The sequence below is a fragment of the Macrobrachium nipponense genome, chromosome 14 (assembly GCF_015104395.2).
Source record: "Macrobrachium nipponense isolate FS-2020 chromosome 14, ASM1510439v2, whole genome shotgun sequence".
Classification (NCBI taxonomy): domain Eukaryota; kingdom Metazoa; phylum Arthropoda; class Malacostraca; order Decapoda; family Palaemonidae; genus Macrobrachium; species Macrobrachium nipponense.
The window spans coordinates 34,673,382-34,693,089 of NC_087207.1; the positions used below are offsets into that span (position 1 = coordinate 34,673,382).

The window sequence follows — 19,708 nt, forward strand, 5'->3', positions numbered from 1 at the left end:
CAGGCGGGAGGACAGTAGTGTGAAAAGTAAAAAAAAAAAAGGGGGGGGGGTGTTAATAGGATCACCCAACCCTTTAGGGTAGTTTAAGTGTCTATAGTTTTCCATTCAGTATTTTCCTTTGTGTTTGACCTTTGAGGATGGGTTGAAGAGTGTATACAAGATTTCATTGATGATTTTGTTTTCCAAATTTGGTTTGATTTTTTTATTTTATTACGTATATAGAATGTCATCCAAAGAGGAGAAAGAAAAGTTGTTTCATGTCTGTAAGGTAAAAGGGTGCAAGAACCATCTTTACTTTCCAGTTTACAATTATCACAACGAATGTGCTACATGTAGGAACAATGATTTTTCTTTTAATGATTGCTGTGATCAGTCCATTGGTCGGTCATATGAAATGATAAATGTTTATTTAAAATATAAGCAGAGTCGAGAAGCAGATATGAATAGGAAAAGACAGAAAAAAATTCTTCTAACTCTAGGACAGGAAATGAGGTTACGAGTAAGAGTTTCTCATAATTTCACAGCCTTTCATGTAGCAGGCCTTTCCGTTCTCAATCGTTTCTTAGTAATGCTTCTCCCTCAAAATTTTCTTTTCTTCTCAAAGCTCCCAGTCTTGTTCAGGATTTAAGGTTTTAACAAATTAGAAGCTGATGTAGCTACTTTTAGGGCTGTGTTTGCAAAGTGTATGGAGGTAATCTCCTAGACACTTTCTGCTTTGCCGAACCAATTTAGTCATCCTTTTTTGGTGTTCCCCTTGCACCAGTGGGAGTGGCACCACCCTCCCTTCCTGTTAGTCATATCCCAGCTGTCCCTGTGATGCTCCTACTACTATTGGAGGTATACTGCACAGGGAAATGGGGTATGTTCAGGAATGGAAATGGTTTGTTCCCATTGTCTTCTTCCTCTGGCCAACCTGGTGTGTATGTGCAGATTGGTGCTTTGTCGCCAAAAGATAAGCATGCCAAATCAAGTGAAGTTTACGTAGGCAGGAGATAGATATGTAAGGTAAGAGTAAGCGCATTTACTCAAAATCTGATTCTGTATCCCTTAGGCATTGCGGGAGGCCTCGTACTCTTATGCGTTTTCTTGTAGTCCTCCCTTGCAAGATGATTCGATATTCTGACGAAGGTGTTCACCTTACATTTTACACTTCCTTGACAGTAGGCACTTGCCTGACAGCAAGCACTCTCCTGACACCAGACGCTTTCCTGCACCTGTACCTCCTTGAATAATATAATTAAATTCTTTCTTTACTTATGCTACGAGAGACATTTTTCAGTTCCTGCCATTGAAGGGTATCAATTCATGTTAATTTGTGTATTGAGGCATACTGGCCTAAATATTTCTTCTCTATTAAGAAGGCTATCTGCCCCTCCCAAAATAAACTCCTGGGCTAGAATTTGGTTGTAATGCTTAAGTATTTATATGTACTTCCATTTTAGCCCTTGAGCGCAGCCTCCCTTAAGAATTTGAGAGTGAAGACTCCGTTTTTGTTAGCCATGGCCTCAGCAAAAATAGTTGGTGAGCATCATGCTTTCTCATGCCATTCTTTACTATCTCTTTTCAGGGCAAAGTTTATCTTCAAGTTGCGTGCTCTGCCTCGCTCTTTCGTGATCCCCAGCCAGTCTGTCCTCTTTGATGCCAGATGTCCAGTCAGAGCTCTCTTTATATAATTACAAAGGACTAGAGAAATCGGGCAGAATGTCAATAACTTTTTTTGCAGCCGTAGGAAACCTGACTTATCCTTATCAAAGAAGGCTATGTCTTGTCTGTCCAATGCTCTGGTGAGAGAGGTACATCTCTTCTTGAAGTAAGATTTCACTTTCATTAAGAATCTTCTCTAGAGAAAGTTGTCAATGCAGTGCAGTGGAGGTGTTAGTCTGTGTTTGTCTCACACTATCTGTGAGATGTGGAAATTCACTATGAATCGTGCAGAATGAGCTATTCATTATGGCAGGGGAACTAATATCCTGAACAATTAGGGTAGTTTTACTCTGACCTCTCCTATTTAGTTAGGAAATTCTCAAGGTTTGGGAGAATGAAGATACTTATGTTGTATTAGGCAAGGGCCTTCATTCTTTTACCATCATTGCTCTGCTGTCCTAAGCACAAGGCCGTGTGTCCCACTTGCATCAGAAGGAAAATGGTATCACTAACAAGGAACCTCCAGCATCATTCAGAGGTCTTCCTACTCAATGAATCAGTCCTTGCTTGGTATCAATACCAACAGATGGATGTTAATCATTAGGTGAGTAGCATTTTATTCATGGTGGAATTTTATGGTTTTCTGGTGGTTATTTATTTTGTCCTCACATCCTTCCCACCTCCTTAGTTCAATGTGGGAATCAGCTTTCATAATGGAGAGGAAAGCTTCATTTCAAAAATGGAAATTTTTTAATATAAAATTTATTTTTTAAATGCTTCCCTCTATTATGTATCACCCCTACCTCCCCACTCATATAGACAAGAAAAATTGAATGGAAAAGTATATATGCTCAAACCTCCCACAAGGGATGCATGAATAGATGGTTCAAATTAAACTATCCTATTATTATTATCTTTTTTTTTTTTTTTTTTTTTACTTTTCACACACTGTTTTCCTCCCTTCTGACGGGGGAAATACGTACAGGTATCAAAATAGAGAGGTATGGTAAGTATTTAGAAAATAAATTTTATTATAAAAATTTCTTAATTTCAAAACCACTGCTGTCCCTCCTTCAGTTGAAATGGCTGGCTATCCACGAGGGTTCTTTGACTTTACATGCTGTTAACTCTTCAATGTTGGCTATTTTTCTCTTGAAATTTTGCTATCTTTTTCCATGAAATAATGTTATGATTTTTCTACAATTAACCAATGCTCATATTATCATTATTATCATTAGTAGAGAAATTCACTATCTGCTTTCTATAGAGACCTCAACAGTGTTGTGATGTATTGCAATGCAATATCCATGGGCTGCTTGGTAATATATCAGTGACCATGTAGTTGCCTCCAGGCAGTATGATATTGTACTATGTACAGAAACTGATTTCTCCAAAAGGTATTTACCCGAGCTTCTTACTAGGTTTCAAGAAACCCTTACTACTACTTATTTAATAGGATGCTCATGCTCCTAAGTGAAACCAGTTTTCTAAATAAAGGTTTTTTTCAGGATTAATTCCTGAAAACAAACCTGAGAAGAGCTGTTATTAGGCTGAGAGGTCCGGATAAACTAATCCTATATAATAATAATAATTACTCTTAAGTGCCATTCCTTAAGCAAAGGGATGGCAGCATTGGATTTTAAGAATTATTACATACCCAGCTTCTCATGAGACCTGATATGAATGTGGTTGCCGTGAGCTCTAAGTCATAAAGGTTTATGGCAGGCATAAAAACTTTTATTTGTGTGCTGTCTGTTGCAGTCTAAACTCAAATGTTACTATTTTTGACTCTTCAGCTCACTGTGGCTAGATACAGGAAGTATTTTGAAAGGCCTTTTGTGTGTTTGGTGATAATTCCAGTGCTCACTGCAGGGAATGGTTGAATTCTGTTTCTCCTAATGATTGCAATGGCCCAAAAGCTTTGAACTTTACTTGTGAATGTGATTGTAAGTAAATTACATATGAGGCTACTCAGAAGTCTGTTATTTCCTTGCATCTAATATTCTCTGATTTCCTTGGTGTTATAACCAATGCTGTTGGTCGTTCAATTAGAACTTCTATTTATACTTTAATGTCTTTAATGATAAAAAAACCTGTAAGGGCTGTCTTTGATGCGCTACTCTTGTAAGATGTTGTAGTTTTATGTTAGAAGCCTTCTTTTGTGTGCCTAAGGAATGGCGAAAAGGGTTGGCTTTTCGCCATTCCTCAGGCTATAAAGGGTTATTTAAGCTCCACCTAGTCTTCAGTCTTCCTCCAACACAGCATAGATGTAGGAAATGATAAGAACATTTTCAATCTCTTTAATCATTTATAGAAGATCTAGGACTTGACCCTGATCATGCCCTCAAGACCTGACCATGGCCCCCAATAAGCTTGTATGGAGCACCTAACTTAGGGATCTGATACTCAAGACTGTACCCCATAGTATTGCATTGGTTGCCTCTAAGCATGTCAGCAAATTTCATGCCCTTTCAAGTGAGGTATCACATCTATTACACCTTTTTTTGAAAGGCGTTTTTGAACTCTACTTTCCTTGACAGTAAAGATAGTTAGGTAGCGTTGGGAAACTTGACTTCTCTCTCTCCTGATGAAGTGCCCCTCCCCTCTCTCTCTCTCTCTCTCTCTCTCTCTCTCTCTCTCTCTCTCTCTCTCTCTCTCTCTCTCTCTCTCTCTCTCTCTCTCTCTGCCGACCTCTTTCCTCCCTCTCACACAACCTACGACTCATAACTAACTCCGTTCACTGAGTTAGATCCAGAATTATAAAAATAGTCTATTTGTGAAAACCCAACAAGGCACTAATTAACTAAAGTTGAGTCCTGAAACTCTAAGTTCTATATGAAACATGTGAAAAAAACCTAAATGAAACACTGACATAGAAAATTGTAAATCAAAATATAAAATGGGAAACCAAAATAAAACGGTTTTGGACAAAACCAGACAAAATCCCGCTTCCTCCAGTATCTAACCCATCTTTAAACACCAGTAAAAAAAGTACAGTAAATTGTAAAATTCTCCCCAGTCTAAATCTACAATTGAAAAGGTCCCCAGTCAATTTTACATGAAACTGCCTTATTTCCATCATTATGAGATTCCAGGTCTATCTGAGAAGGAAGGAATCCCAGATAAATATACAGAAAATAAATGGCATGTTAATAATAATAAAAAAAAAGATAATAAAAATCAATCCACAGGACAAATGCAAAAATCAAAGCAAATATAAATATCCTGGAACAGTCATATATTAAAGAGAAAACTGGGGAAACAAATGTTCAAAAATAAAAGACCAAAAAGTACACTTTGGCTGTTGAATGTAAGTTCACTTACCCCTTCAGCAGTAGTAAAGTGCACACACAAAATTGGTCCATTGCACTCGGTTGTATGGCTCCAAGTGCTGAATTATATATAATTTTCTATATAGGGAACATACACTCACACACACATACGTATGTTCGTATGACCTGCCCATGAGACCTGATCAAAACCAGATCAGGTGTATGTCACATGGCACCCCAATTTCTGATCATGCACAGCAACTTTGTAGTTGATCAGCACCATTTTTGTTCAGTAAGAATAGAGGTTAATGTTCATGTGGATATGCTGCATATTTTACTTTTTTGTAATGTAATGAGCACCGTCTAGGACATTCAGAGATTTGAACATCATAGGTCCATGAAAACGACAGGTTTTATTGTCAGTGCTAGCACTCTTTAGTGTAATAAAACTATAAGAACTGCAACATTGCTTGACACAAGATAATGACCCACCATAATTATATAATTTTGGCTTGAAGAGTTAGCAAATTATTTGTGATCTAGTGAGTTGGGAGTTGTCTCCCATTTGTAGAATATTATCCAGAGAGAATAACTCAAGATTTCTTTTGTTTATTTAATGAATGGGCTCACAACTAGCACATACTCTGCTGTAAAGTACATAAAGAATTTGTAGTAATGGAACTGTTTTAGATGTTTTACAGTTTTCATTATTTAGAAATTGTGTACTCATTACTTGCTAAGCATACAGATCCCCATTAGTTTTTCATTGGTGTGACTATATATTTCTTATACGTTAAGAATTTCTCAATACAGCAAGGTTGTCCCAGGCTGCCTTATGTGTAAATAACTTGTTGTTGAAAGTTGAATTTAATGGTCTAGAATTTAATGGTAACTGCAGGATCATTTTATATATTCTACAAAATGGTGCTCTTCTTGTGCTTGTCAAAGAATTCAAAGCCTTAAATTTTTTCTAGGTATTCATTTGCCATAGTTGGGATCAACATTACTTTCATGGCATACTCACTACTGAAGAATGGTGAAGCCAAGACCCATTTCTACAATGCTTCCAAAAAGTTCTCTGAAGTACGTACATTCCATCAGTTTTATTGCTACTTGTTTTATACTTTTGATGAACTTTGGAGGCACGAAAAACCCAAGGATATGATGGAATTCTCACGTGTGAGAGATAAATTTGAAAATCAAGTAAAACAAAAACTGCAAGATCCTACTGCATATTTTAAGTGTAACTTTGTCTTAGAAAACATTTAATGATCTTTTCAATTTAGATTTCATAGAAGTCTGTTGTAGAAGATTGCAGTCATTATATAATAGGTTATATGCTATTTAATACAGATTTTTGGGGATTACTGAGGATTAGTTGATGTGTACAAGCAATGCATATTTCAAGAGTTGCCTTCTTTGACTGTGTATGGTTTTTGAAACCACCTTTCCTACCTTCCTACCCTAATGAATAGTATGTGGCCCCTGATTGTGTTGGATTTCGTGTGCCTCATTATCAAGTTTTAGACTAAAATGTGTTGTTTTGCCAAACATATTTTCAGTCAGAACATGATAATGATTGCAAAGGGAAGTTACCATGCAATGACAAAATTAGCACCATTTCCAAGTTTTATGTCACTCATAAACAAATGTTGTGATGATGAAATGTGCTACTTTGTTCATATCTTAATTTGAACATCATAACTTGCAGAATAACAAAAGTACTTCAAAATTTAGTATATGTAATGCTATTTTCATGATTTTATATTTGCATATATCCCTTCTAAGATCAGACTTCTGGGTAATAAAATTACTGTCCCTGTATTACTCTATTTTTCTCAGTCCTCATATAGTACATCTGAAGAAGTCTGTCATCCTAGAGCAGTGCAAAAGAAAGGGCAGGTATGAAAGTTCAAAGTACTCTTGTTGAACAGCTGCATTATCATATTTTCCAAGTCTGTCCTTCTTGAATCATTAAGTAACAGTCAGGCACAGGAAACCTTCAATCCTTATTCATCCTATGCTTACAAGTTAACTCTTGATGCAACTCATTGCCTTCAAAGTTCAGTGCACCCCAAGCAACCCATGTATTTTACAGTTTCAGACATTTTGTACATGTTCATGTGTGTATTTTCTGTAAAATTGCCTGTTGCTAACATGCATAGTAGAGCCAGGGTGAAAGGTTATTGATACAGTGTTCAGTGTTGTAAAAAAGATTACTTGGTTACCTAAAATGGGGCCATGTATTAGTGACTTTATCAATACGCTAAACTAGCAGAAACATTCTGAGGCTTTCGAGAATGTTGAGAGTACTATATTTTCTCATTAGTATCTTTAAGGTGTTGATTTTCCAGTTGTAGATATGCCAACATGGATTGACTGGCTCCTGTTAAAAAATAGATTTCCTCATTTGGTAAACATTTGAAGAAAATGGACCAAGTTTGGCAAAAATTAAGTTAGGTATGCATATTAAACTTTTTAATTGTAGAAGGTATACACTGCTTGACCAAGTACCTTTTGAGATAAGAACCAAATTTGGTTGCTAGTGCTGAAGTGGGTATATATAATGAAAACCACCAACACTTGCTATAGGTAAACATATTGTTGGCACAAATTTTATTGCTCTGAAAGTCATAGTTCCCATATATATTTTCATATGGATTTTTCCATGTGCCAGGAACTGTACATTTTAGCTGACAAAGGTGTCCAGATGCTGGTTGCTTAATAGCTCAAGTTGTTTACAAGCCTTTATTAAGAGATAAGCGCAGGATATATGTAGGGCTTGTCTTACAAACAAGGAATGAATTGTAGACCAATAGTAAAGTGTACTACTGTATACATATTTTAATTTCAACTTTCAGTATTGTTCTGGTACTTTTGAGTAATATGTAGCATAGTGACATGCTGTAATCTTTCTCTAATCATATAAGTACCTATGCAAGTACTAATATGATTTATAGTAGTTTATATTATGTCAGTGTCAACACTTGGCATACGATACTGCAGGATATTGGAGTATGTGGTGTGAGGGAATGCCCTATTCTCATCTTTTCTTCAAGCTTAGGAATGCCAGCTTGTTTATGAAGTTTATTATTACATCTTTATTTGATTATTATTTAAGAATTTTCAGTTGAAATCTGATTGGAGCTATTTTTTAGTTTAAATGCAGGTAATTCTTTAAGCTGGGGAGGCACAATGTTGGAAAAATTTCTTTAGTAAGTAATCTTTTGCTTAGCTTAATGTACTGCACAGAAATAGTTTTGTATACTACTCAAATACATATCATGCACATGGGAAAATTATGTACAAAAGGTTATCAAAACATGCATTGAATATTTGTAGTGGTGGTTTTTTAATTGGACAGCCATATTTAGTTTTACTCAAAATACAACCAGTTAACTGTTGCAGAGTATCATAAAAAGCTTGTTATCCCATAGGTGTGATTTGGAGTTAGGTATTAAAGATGTACAAAGGCCTTTAGTTTGTTTTCTTTATCAGTTTTAATTTTTCATATTTTGCAAGAAGCTTTGAATTTGAAATAAGGCTTTTTCCTCTGATGCTTAAGAATTGTAATCATTACAATATGTATCACATCACTCGAATGACCATGTAATTTCCTTGGTTTATTTAGGTTGCACTCTATCTGTTAGTGAGGCTAATTTTAGATTTTGATACAACTTTAAGCACTTCACTGTACTTAATTCAAACATGTCTTTTATTGTGGTGGCATCTTTATGGTTTTAAAAATTACTTTTTATTATTCAAGGATCTATTGATTACTCAGATTATCTCCACCCACTGCCAGATAATGCTCAAGTACTAATATATTGGCCAGTAATGTTCAGGGTATCTTTGATGATGAGGTGCTTTATCATCTTGATTACATTTATGTGTATGCTCTGACTTACCTGATCTACCATAGTTTTAGTCGTGACTGCTCCTGATCTATCCTATTTTTAGCCTTGACAGCTACTCACCAACTTAAGTTCTTAACCTTCGCCGCTCCTCACCTACTAAAGATTTCAGCCTTAAGTGCTCCTGATCTATGCTTGCTTTTAGCCCAAACTGCTCTTTATCTATAGTAGATTTTAGCTTTGACTGGTCCTATCTTAGTCTTTTATGACTGTTTTCGTAGATAGGCTAAAAAAGCAAAATGGTTGTTATAAATTTATTTTTTAAATAAATTTTACAATAATGTTTGTCTATGTTGAAAATAAGGTTGCAACTTTGTTAGTGGGTCAACTTACTGATGTTGAACTACCACTCTACTATTTGAAATAAAAAGTGTGATCTTTATAAGGTACTTAATAATGTTAAGGAATTTTAGTTGATTAATGGCTCCAGCTGGTAATGATATTTTGCAGAAAAGTCTGGACCATTTGCCAAGTAACATATACTTTACTGAAAGTAGAAATTGTAAGACTTGATGTCCTGCATTAATGAATAAATTTGTCATTGGTAAACAATAGTTGGCTCATTTACTTAGTGCCTCTTGAATCAAGACATTCAAGAGGTGGTATTTTATATAACACTCAGACTTAGGATTTCATTACTCAAAAACTTTTGTTGGAATGTTTGTTGTTACACATTGACCAGTTTTAAAGAGGCACAAATCCCTCAGTAGTTCTATATACAGTATGCTTAGTACAATTCTCTACCAAATACTGTAGTATTTATTTGCATAAAATTATGTACTGCTGTAAATTAATATAATCGGAATTATATTTATGATAAGCTATTAGTTGTGCAGTTAATAGGGTTGATTGTTATTTAATAAGTGTTAGCATTATCATTGCAAGTTTTGTTTTACCAAATATACAACATAACCTCACTTATTCCCATGTTTGCATGATAATGATTGTGATACACTGCACAGGGTTCACTGGTACACAGTTTTTGATATTGTATATGAATGGTGAGTTGTCAAATGCACTCCAAGATGCATCAGATTACAGAAAATTGTTTTAAATTAGGGGGGAAATAGTGGCTGGGGAAGGAGGTAAATATTAGAATATGCAAGTTTCACCCTTTTTTTACAATCTGCTATTTTTCTACATCAGTGGGTTTATCATTAATCTCTTCTTTGAATTTATAAGTACTTTGAATAAGAAATAATTGAAAATTATGTATTTGATTTACATATGATTACCTTTTTTCTTTTTTATTTACAAGATGAAATGAGTGAGCAGGTAAAACTCATTTTCATAATGGAATGTATGATAGTATTATGTCAACCAATAACAGGAACATATCCAAATAGTTAAATTTGCTAAAATCAGCTTCAGATGATACTTGTTGCCTCTTTGGTGAATTTTTTTAATGTAAGTTTTTAGTATTGAACTCCTAATCCTGGCACATAAAATGTTAGCCTAGGTTCTCTTGTTTTATGGCAGTGATGTAACTACTTGCTAGTTTTAATGGAGCCCTATTTCCACCATAGAAGAACAGATTTCAAGAAACAGGACTTTATGGTAGTTCTGATGATTTGTGCTCATATTAATTAATTTAATAATTTGGCATCAGTTGCATATGTCAGAGACATATTTTCAGCATTATGCACAAGTAAATTTTAAAGGTTAAGTGAGAAAGATGTGTTAATTCTCATTTGTTAATATTAACCCTCTTACGCCGATTGGACGTATTAAACGTCGAGTCAAAATGTCTCCCGTATGCCGATTGGACGTATCATACGTCGGCTCAAAAAAGTTTTTTTAAAAATTCGCGGAAAAATACTTATAGGCCTACCAGCCGAAAACTTTTGAATCACGCGCCTTGGGGGATGCTGGGAGTTCACGGATCAAGGCGTTGTTTTGTTTACAATCGCTACGCAGGCGCGCAAGCGCGAATTTCTTTCTTATCGCACTAAAAAGTATCAGTGACACATCTCGGAAATTATTTCGTCACTTTGACATAATTATTGCACCATTTTAAATTATCCTTTACATGAAGTATTATATATGAAAATGTGCGCAATTTCATGCACAATACAACTAAAAAATATTCATGATTGTAGCTTTTATCAATTTTGAAATATTTTCATAAATAACGATAAGTGCAAAAATTTCAACCTTCGGTCAACTTTGACTCTACAGAAAAGGTCGAGAAACGCAATTGTAAGCTAAAATTCTTATATTATAGTAATATTCAATCATTTGCCTTCATTTTGCAACAAATTGGACGTCTCTAGCACAATATTTCGATTTATGGTGAATTTATGAAAAAACTTTTTCCTTACGTTCGTGCGATAACTCTTCCGATAAATTTTTTCGTGCGATTGTCCTAATGTTTGCACCCTTTTAAATTTGCCGTTACATAAAGTTTTATATATGGAAATGTGCGCAATTTCATGCACAATACAACAAAAAACAACCCATGGTTGTAGCTTTTATCGGTTTTGAAATATTTTCAAATAAATAACGTTAAGTGCAAAAATTTCAACTTTCGGTCAACTTTGACTCTACCGAAATGGTCGAAAAACGCAATTGTAAGCTAAAACTCTTATATTCTAGTAATATTCAATCATTTACCTTCATTTTGCAACGACTTGGAAGTCTCTAGCACAATATTTCGATTTATGGTGAATTTATGAAAAAAAAAAATTACGTTCGCGCGGTAACTCTTCCGAAAAAATCAGAATTTTTTTGTGCGATTGTTGAAATGTTTGCACCATTTAAAATTAGCTGTTACATAAAGTTTTATATATGAAAATGTGCGCAATTTCATGTAGAATACAACTAAAAATGATTGAAGGTTGTAGCTTTTCTCTTTTTTCGAAATATTTGCATATAAATCACGATAAATAGAAAAAAAACCACGTTCGGTCAAATTTGACTCTACCGAAATAGTTGAAAAACGCAATTGTAAGCTAAAAATCTTACGGCCTAGTAATATTCCGTCATTTTTCTTCATTTTGATTTTGAAACAAATTTGAAGTCTCTAAAACAATATTGTGATTTATGGTGAATTTTTGAAAAATATATTTACCTTCACTCCGCGCGCCGATTCGCGGCCGCAAGTCTCCGAAATACGTACATGGCATTATCCTAATATTTGCTCCTTTTCATATTAGCCTTTTTATAGAGTTTCATATATCAAAATGTGCGCAAATTCATGAAGAATACAATAAAAAATAATTGAAGGTTGTAGCTTTTTCCATCTTCGAAATATGTGCATATGAAAAAATATATATATTAAAATTTCGACATTCGGTCAAATTTAACTCGTCCAAAATGGTCGAAATCTGCAATTCTAATCTAAAACTCTTACAGTATCGTAATATTCAATCATTTGTCTTAATTTTGAAAAAAATTGGAAGTCTCTAGAACAATATTGTGATTTACGGTGAATTTTTGAAAAAAATATTTTTTTGCGTCCGCGTGTTACGAATTCGTACATCATTTTGTGATAATATTTTTCCGGTGTTGCTTTTATTGTTTTACAATGTATTATATATCAAAATGATCGCAATTTAGTGTACAATACAACGCAAAAAAAAAGTAACTGGTTAGCTTTGACCGTTTTCTGCACAGCGTGATTTGAATACAATTATGTATGAATTTTTTTTTTTTTGCTACCATATATCGCATTATTTACATATGATAATGATATTATTTTTCATTTCTGATGGTTGCATTCTAAACTTCAGGCAATGACAAAAAAAGGAGCCAAAAATGAACTCTTAATCTTCAAAAGTACGCGCGCTGTAATTTTTTGAAAAAATTATTTTTTCCACTTCCGCGCTCACTTCAAACCAGGCCCGGCATACGGGAGACGTTTTGATTTTTAGGGCTCCGGCGTAAGAGGGTTAATGAATGTTTAAACAAAAACGTAGTTCCTCAGTGAGTGAGTGGGTTGCGTACTTTCCTATCAGTACGGTAGCCCGAGTTCGCTTCCCGCTGCTGCCAGTGAGGAACCAGAGGAATTTATTTCAGGTGAATAAAAATTCATTTCTCGATATACGTAATGTGGTTCGGATCCCACTATAAACTGTAGGTCCCATCGCTAAGTAATCAATTGGTTCCTAGCCACGTAAATAAAAATACAATCCTTCGGGCCAGCCCTAGGAGAGCTGTCAATCTGCTCAGTGGTCAGGTTAAACTTTAGATATACTTAACTTAAATGTAAAAACAGGTTTATAGTTGTTACTGCTAACAGACACATTATTGCATAAGCCATTATTTGTGAAATTTGGGTTATGAAATGACTAGAGATTTACATAAGTACTTAAAGATAAGGGTTTGATCTTGTGATGCATATTTTAGGAAGTAATGAGTAGTTAAGTAAGCATGGACTATGGAAATTGGTTGTATAGGTTAAGAGAGGTCATAAGTATATAGTATGACACTAATTGAACATAGCACTGTGTTTTTATACCATTCGAAACCCAAGGTCTAAGCATGGCTTAGCTTCCAACTGAAGGATGAAAAAGTCTGTCAAAATTAAATTGCTAGTCAGAAGTATGGTTCTTAACTGCTAGAATGCACTACGTGTTTGGCTGTCAGTGCCATAGGTAGTCAGCTGCCAAAGTTTCCAATCTCTGTGGTGGAAGGACCACAGAGTCTTTATTTCTTCAGTGTGGTTGTGACTGTAGGGTTGGTTACCTTGGTATGTACTTTGGTATGCTTTTGTCCCTGTGTACTTTTTTGCATGTTTGTCATTTAGTATTTGTGAGTGGTGGTGCTTTAGTTCTTTTCTTTTTCCATTGCTTATGTACTTAGTTTGATTTTTTATGTTTAGGCATTTGCCATTTAAGTGAATTTTCAAACAAAAACATATTTTTGAACTAGCATATATTAACCCACAGAGTCCTGGGATTGTAATATACGATCACATATAGCTTCGAGACAGTGGACAGGTATCGTAGATATACGATCCAGAATTGGCGCCATACAGTTTGAAAGAGTTTTGCGGGAAAAATGTTCCTAGTTCCTTATATCACTATTGGCAACTCTTCAGATCACCCTATAAGAATGTGAGAGAGAGCTCAGAAGCCCTCAGACTTCGTCGAGGTAGTAAGGGGGAATGTTGTCGCAAATTCCCATCCAAGGATGCATCATAAATATTTTACAATAAATATGACAAGAATTTGTTCCCAGTTTTATTTCTTATCTTTTATGATATTATTTGAGCTGCAATTTCAATTTGACAAAATAAAATTTTAAAAAATATTAGAAAGAACACAACTTGGTAAAATTAGCATATTTTTTACGATTGTTGTAAATATTCACTTACAACTTCCCGTGGAAGGTACAGAAATTAAAAAAAAAAATTTTCTAATACCATATGAATATACATAACTTCCTCATTCTATTGATGAGTTTTTTTAGTTTTTCTCTTAGATTGCCCATCCTTAAATTTAGCCCGGTCATGGTGTATGCATTAGCTTATATTAGCCCAGACTGTGAGGGTTAAACATCTTCACATGGAACATCCTGATCTTACATTGATCTTCACTTTTCCAAATATCACCTCTAAGATCTTTTTGTTGAGAATCTGTTGCATGTGTGGAGTGACTGGAAGGTCTTTGACATGCTTTTGACATGTATTACCTCTAGTTTGTTTTTTATAATAAATTAATGTGTCTGCACTTTTAAGGGTTTCGTGAATTATGTTCTTCTGGAAGGATGAATAAATGTGATTTCCAGCAGTATGATTAGCCCCTTCATAGTTTTCCCTATAAACATTCTTACTTGCTAGTGTCCCATTAGGAAAGAGGAATTTTTTGTGATTTTGATAGGACTAATGCTAGAGATTTTCTAGCTTATTTCTTTGCAGTTTGGCATGATGTTCAAGGACACCCTGTGCTAGCACAAGTTATGTCAATGGTGAGGTTTATTGTACTTTATATTTTCTTCAGATAAGCAAAGGTGGTGAATATATATTTGTTCAATATTTAATTGGTAAGATCTAGATATCAGGTTGGATCAATGGGGCTTCTTTCTCAGTTTTAATGCTAAGTAACTTCTTGAGTTAATTGGACTTGGAGGGTTTTGTGCTCCATTTGTGTTACCTAGATCTGCAGTATTTGCATTGTGGATTTGGACCTAGCTTTGTCTGTGTTTTAGAGTTCCATTTTAATTACAGTAGTCTTCAAGAACACTATCTTGTAACTGGGAAGAGCTGTCTGCAAAGAACAGCTGTCGGCTCCATGTTGTGGATATGCTTGCACAAGTCATTGTCTGTAACTAATTGTAATATATTATTTTTTATATCTAGATATTGAATTGTTTCAACTGACTGGTTTTCCTCTTCCTCATCATCTTCATCTTTATTATTTATATTAGTCTCAAGACAGTACCCAAGGCATTTTAATTCATTTTTTTCATTGAACTTTTGTAGGTAAGCTGATAAACTATACAATGACGTATTCACGGACTTATTTGGTATTTAGTGACATTATTTACTACTTGTACAAAGTTGATTGTAAAACTTAATGGGTTATTAGTGTCCAGATCCTTCTATTTTCATTTACAGCACATTCTGATATAATAACACACTGTTATTGTACACATGTTTTACCACACTGGTTTGAAAGTTTGAATCCAGAATTGGTTTACAAAGTGAAGCCTCATGGCATTGCTTTTGGACAATATATATACTGTAACTAGTTGGACATCCTTACTTTGCACAGTTGTAAATAATATATGAAGGGATGATGATCATAGTAAGTTAATGATATGAGATAGATTATTGTCTGATAAATTGCCAGTGATCAATCTCAATCACCTGAAGATTGTCGTGCTCAGTGGTGTAGGAAGTTAGTGTACACAAAAGGTGTTCTTGTGGTTCAGTAGCAGACCTAGAACTTAGAGCACCCATTGCTGAGCATTTCATTACTATCAAGTAATTTATTTTATCAGTAGATGACCTCGTTCAACCTTCACTTGGAAGATTAGATGTATGTGAAACAAGGATTTGTTTACTTAAATATATCAAAATTCTTTTAAAACTAAATTTCCAAAATTAGTTTTGTTGTTATGGATTTAGGTAATACATGTGGAATTTTGATAATTTTATAGTATAGAAGTGTTTAATTGCAAATGCTTTTGGAGGTTTGGACTATTATGGGTAATGTTACTGTACTATATAAATATATATAATTATTTGTATATCTTAATTGTATTAAATGTATGAGACACTATTTATATGTGCAGTAATGCAACACTTGTTTAGGTTTGAAAATTTTGTTGGCAGTTTACTTGGTTGTCTTTAAATGACCTGGCTGGAGTAGTTTAAGCTGTGATAAGAAAGATAATGACTAGTGAAATTCTCCGCGTGGTAAAAATTATTAAAATATCTGCGCATATCAACATTTTTGTCTTTTTTTTTTTTTTTTCCTCAAAAAATTACTAGTGAAGTAAAGAAAAAAAAAAGTTTTGCAATTGGCAAATGTGCTATTATTGTTGGGGGAAATGTAAACTATTGTACCATTCCATTGCCTTAGATGCTCCTTAGTTTGATAAAATATCATTATGAAATGTTATAAAAATGTTAATCGTGTTTTGATTCGTATTGGTTCTGTATGTTGATCACATAATTGTATCCTATTTTAAAACCTTGTTCTTTGGTTGTAAGCATATAGATGAGAAAGCCTCTAGACCTTGAATAAATGAAAGAAAATACATTTGGTTGTGTCTTTAAAGTGCTGTGCTAACCTCCTGCATGCCAAGGGTATACGTATAATTTATCGTAGCAAGAATTCTCTCTGCTCTAGGCTATAGAAAATAAGGTATGGTAAAATGACTAGTAAAATACTATTGTTAAATCTTATTTGTTTGTGTTTACAGAAAGTAAAATTTGAGTTTTCATAAATTGTGGTCATTTATTTCATGCATGCAGAATCTGAGGACAAGTTTGTTATATTAAGAACCTTAAATTTGTTGTCTGGTTAAATAATGAAGGTACTGCTGGAAAATATTGATCAAATTATGTCCCTGGGTGGGAGGGCCTTGCATAATGGCAGTTTCTGTAGCAGTTACCACTTATAGTGTCCCTTCTGTCACAGCTACTTTACTTTCTGCTTTGTAGTACTTTTAATCCATTCTCTTTATCTATCCAACTTCTTAGACTTCATGCTTTCAGTGAATTAAAAGGGTGCAGTCTTCCAGCCACATGTCCATCAGGTCTTGTGCTTTGTGTTGAGACAGTCTACTAGTTCAAATCCCTGTGCCTTGGATAAGTGAGAGACCCCCAGGTGTTCATGTGTATCTACCTGGGTGGCAAATTGGGTCCATTTACAAGGTAAACTCTTGCTGTGTTACCTGAATAACTGGCTAATTCTGGTGTTGTTGGAGGTGCAGTTGCTCTGGAACAGAGACAGTCTCCTTGCATTTTGTTGTAACATGGGGATCATGTCAGACCTCATACTAAGCAGGAGGCAAAATATGTAGGTATGCTGATAGATAAAGCAACAGTGAGAATCTTTCTGTCAGAATCTTGCCTCAGCCAGTACAGTGAGGTTTCAGCACAGTTCCTGTTGCAACAGAAGCAACCAGCTTGGCTTTGGCATGGTAGTCCTCAGTTACCTGCCATCTTTAGAAAAGCTGCATTGCATGGGTCCTTCCACATGGATTTGCTTCAGTGGCAACTGAAGCATCCCTGGTCAGCCTCAGGCCATCCCTCCTCCCAGCTCATGCCCTTGAGAAGAGAAGTAAGGGAGAATCTTTGCTAGTGGCTGGATGACAGGAACCTTTTTGTGGGAGTTCAAAGGGGGGAAGTTGCCTTGAACTAGCCCCTCCGGAGATGCTTTTGTTCTTGGACACACCAAAGGCATCGAAGGGCACACACCTGAATGGTCTGCACACCTCAGGTTTATGGACAGGGCAAGCTTCCTCTGCATAATTTTCCTTTCATATTCTTTTTCTTCCCTCTAACTTTCCACCCTTTTCTAACAATTAATTCATAGTGCAACTGCGAGGTTTTCCTCCTGTTACACCTTTCAGACCTTTTACTGTCAGTGACCTCATAGGTCCCAGTGCTTGGCCTCTCACCTAAATTCTATATTCAATTCAATTCAATTCCTCTGCATATCTTGGGATACTGACACTACTCTCCCCCCTGTAATCATTATGGGATGGTTTGATTACTCATTCCATAGTGTTGGTGTGTTTTGTTAAAGGGTGGTGAGATTTCCCTTAATGTTTGTCAGTTGACAAAGAAGATGCATGAGTGTTTTACCATGCCTTCAAACTGATAGCCAGGTAAATTCTGGTCATATTGGTTCTACTTTCTTGGGTGGATTAGGCCTTTCTAAGCTCTGGTGGACTCTATTGATCTACCTGTTTGACACGACACATGGTTGCTGGAAGTTCCTAGTGTTCTGCACTTCCATTCTTGTCCCTGAGCTGCTTGGAAAATGCCTTCCAGCAGCCTCTGGGGCATGAATATCTTTGCCTTTCCCCCTGTCATTCTTGATTTTCCAAGTGATAAACTAGGTGTTTGTCAATCTTGGTCTTGGATGACCATGGTAACTCTTTGCTGGTCTCATGCCAAGTGGTATCCCAATCTACATGCTCTTTTGGTCAAGGCAGACAAGATCCCCTTTGGCCCACTCTTGTCTGTTAGCCACATGCACTAAGGTAGCCTTAAATAATGTGTACCAAGAAATGAACTAGTATCTTCTCTGATGGAAACTATAGAGAGAGTATCTAACCGGTTAAAGTTGCTTCACATCAAATCACAAGTTTAATCAAATATCTAACCTTTGTTGAGATATGCCCCTCTCCATCCCCGAGGTGAAGCCAACTACTCTGCCTTAAGCCAGATCTTCATCGAAGGGCATCAACCTCTCTGTCCTTGTTGTGGACAGTACGTGGCTCTGTAGGTATATGTTGATTTTAGCCCCGTTCAGTGTTGATTCTCAAATTGGTTATCAATAACTTTCCATGGTCCTTTTTGTAGGTACTTTATTATATAAACCATGAGCCGTTAATTGAGTATAACTGAAAACAAAAGAAAAACACTTTTAGGCTAATGCCTTCGAAGCTATTGCCACATGTCCTACAAAACTGGTAGGATGCCATTGGCTATATCAAAGGTACAAATTAAAACATAATGTCAAAAAGGTACAAAAATACATATCATAAGCAAATTAACGTATCTTACCACAATTTTGGGGACTTAATCCATTAGACATACAACATGAAGAAATCCATGACAAGCAAGTCATGTGCTTGAATCTGAGGCAGCAGTTGTTGTGATTGTTTACTTCTACCCAGTAGAGCGGGAAGTAACTCGTCCACCTTGGTAGAATGTATTTTAGTATTGTTTCAAAACTCAGATATAACTGGATATGCTAATGACAGTAACACTCTCTACATCAGAGTTGCTGTCCGTGTTCATAGGTTACATACAGTGTTCAAAGAAGGAATCAGCACCCTGCTTTTGGAAATAATGTTCAGCAAAACCATCTGTATCCAGAGAATTCTTCTCTGCCAGCACCACCAACTAACAAAAATATCTATCAAGACTTCACAGAATTGTTGGAAAATACAACGTATATCAGCAAACATACAAATATACGTACAAAGATGCAGTACGTCCCAAAGAACCTGCAGACACGCCAGTTCATATTCCCAAGAAAAGACTCCCACAGCGCCTCTGACACCCTTCCCCAGTACAAGGGTCTCAACCCCATCCTCAAATGAACAAATAAAACATTCAAATACAGGTACATGGACAAGAGGATTGGTGTCAACTGGTAGGCTAAACAGGCTGAAACTATCATAATTCATCCCAAAAATGATGAACAACACTGGCCCTTGCACCATGCACCTACAAAAAAAGAACTGAAT

The 19,708-nt window shown here is 35.5% G+C and overlaps 1 protein-coding gene and 1 long non-coding RNA gene across 3 annotated transcripts in view; one reads left to right on the forward strand and one right to left on the reverse strand.

The window, feature by feature from the left end:
• The window catches only part of LOC135226452 (ELMO domain-containing protein 2-like), a 130,915-nt gene extending 122,524 nt beyond the window's left edge, over positions 1–8,391 (forward strand). For both annotated transcript variants that reach the window (XM_064266046.1, XM_064266045.1), the window contains exon 7: positions 5,891–8,391. In XM_064266046.1, coding sequence (XP_064122116.1) covers positions 5,891–6,185 — 295 coding nt within the window. In that variant the 3' untranslated portion in view covers positions 6,186–8,391. The remainder of the gene's footprint in view (positions 1–5,890) is intronic.
• LOC135226453 (uncharacterized) overlaps positions 1–19,235 on the reverse strand; it is a 78,880-nt gene extending 59,645 nt beyond the window's left edge. The window contains exons 1-2 of the long non-coding RNA XR_010317229.1: positions 19,020–19,235; positions 18,617–18,856 (exon numbers count right to left, since the gene is read on the reverse strand). This is a non-coding gene — a long non-coding RNA (uncharacterized LOC135226453). The remainder of the gene's footprint in view (positions 1–18,616; positions 18,857–19,019) is intronic.
• Between the last annotated feature and the right edge of the window lie 473 nt (positions 19,236–19,708).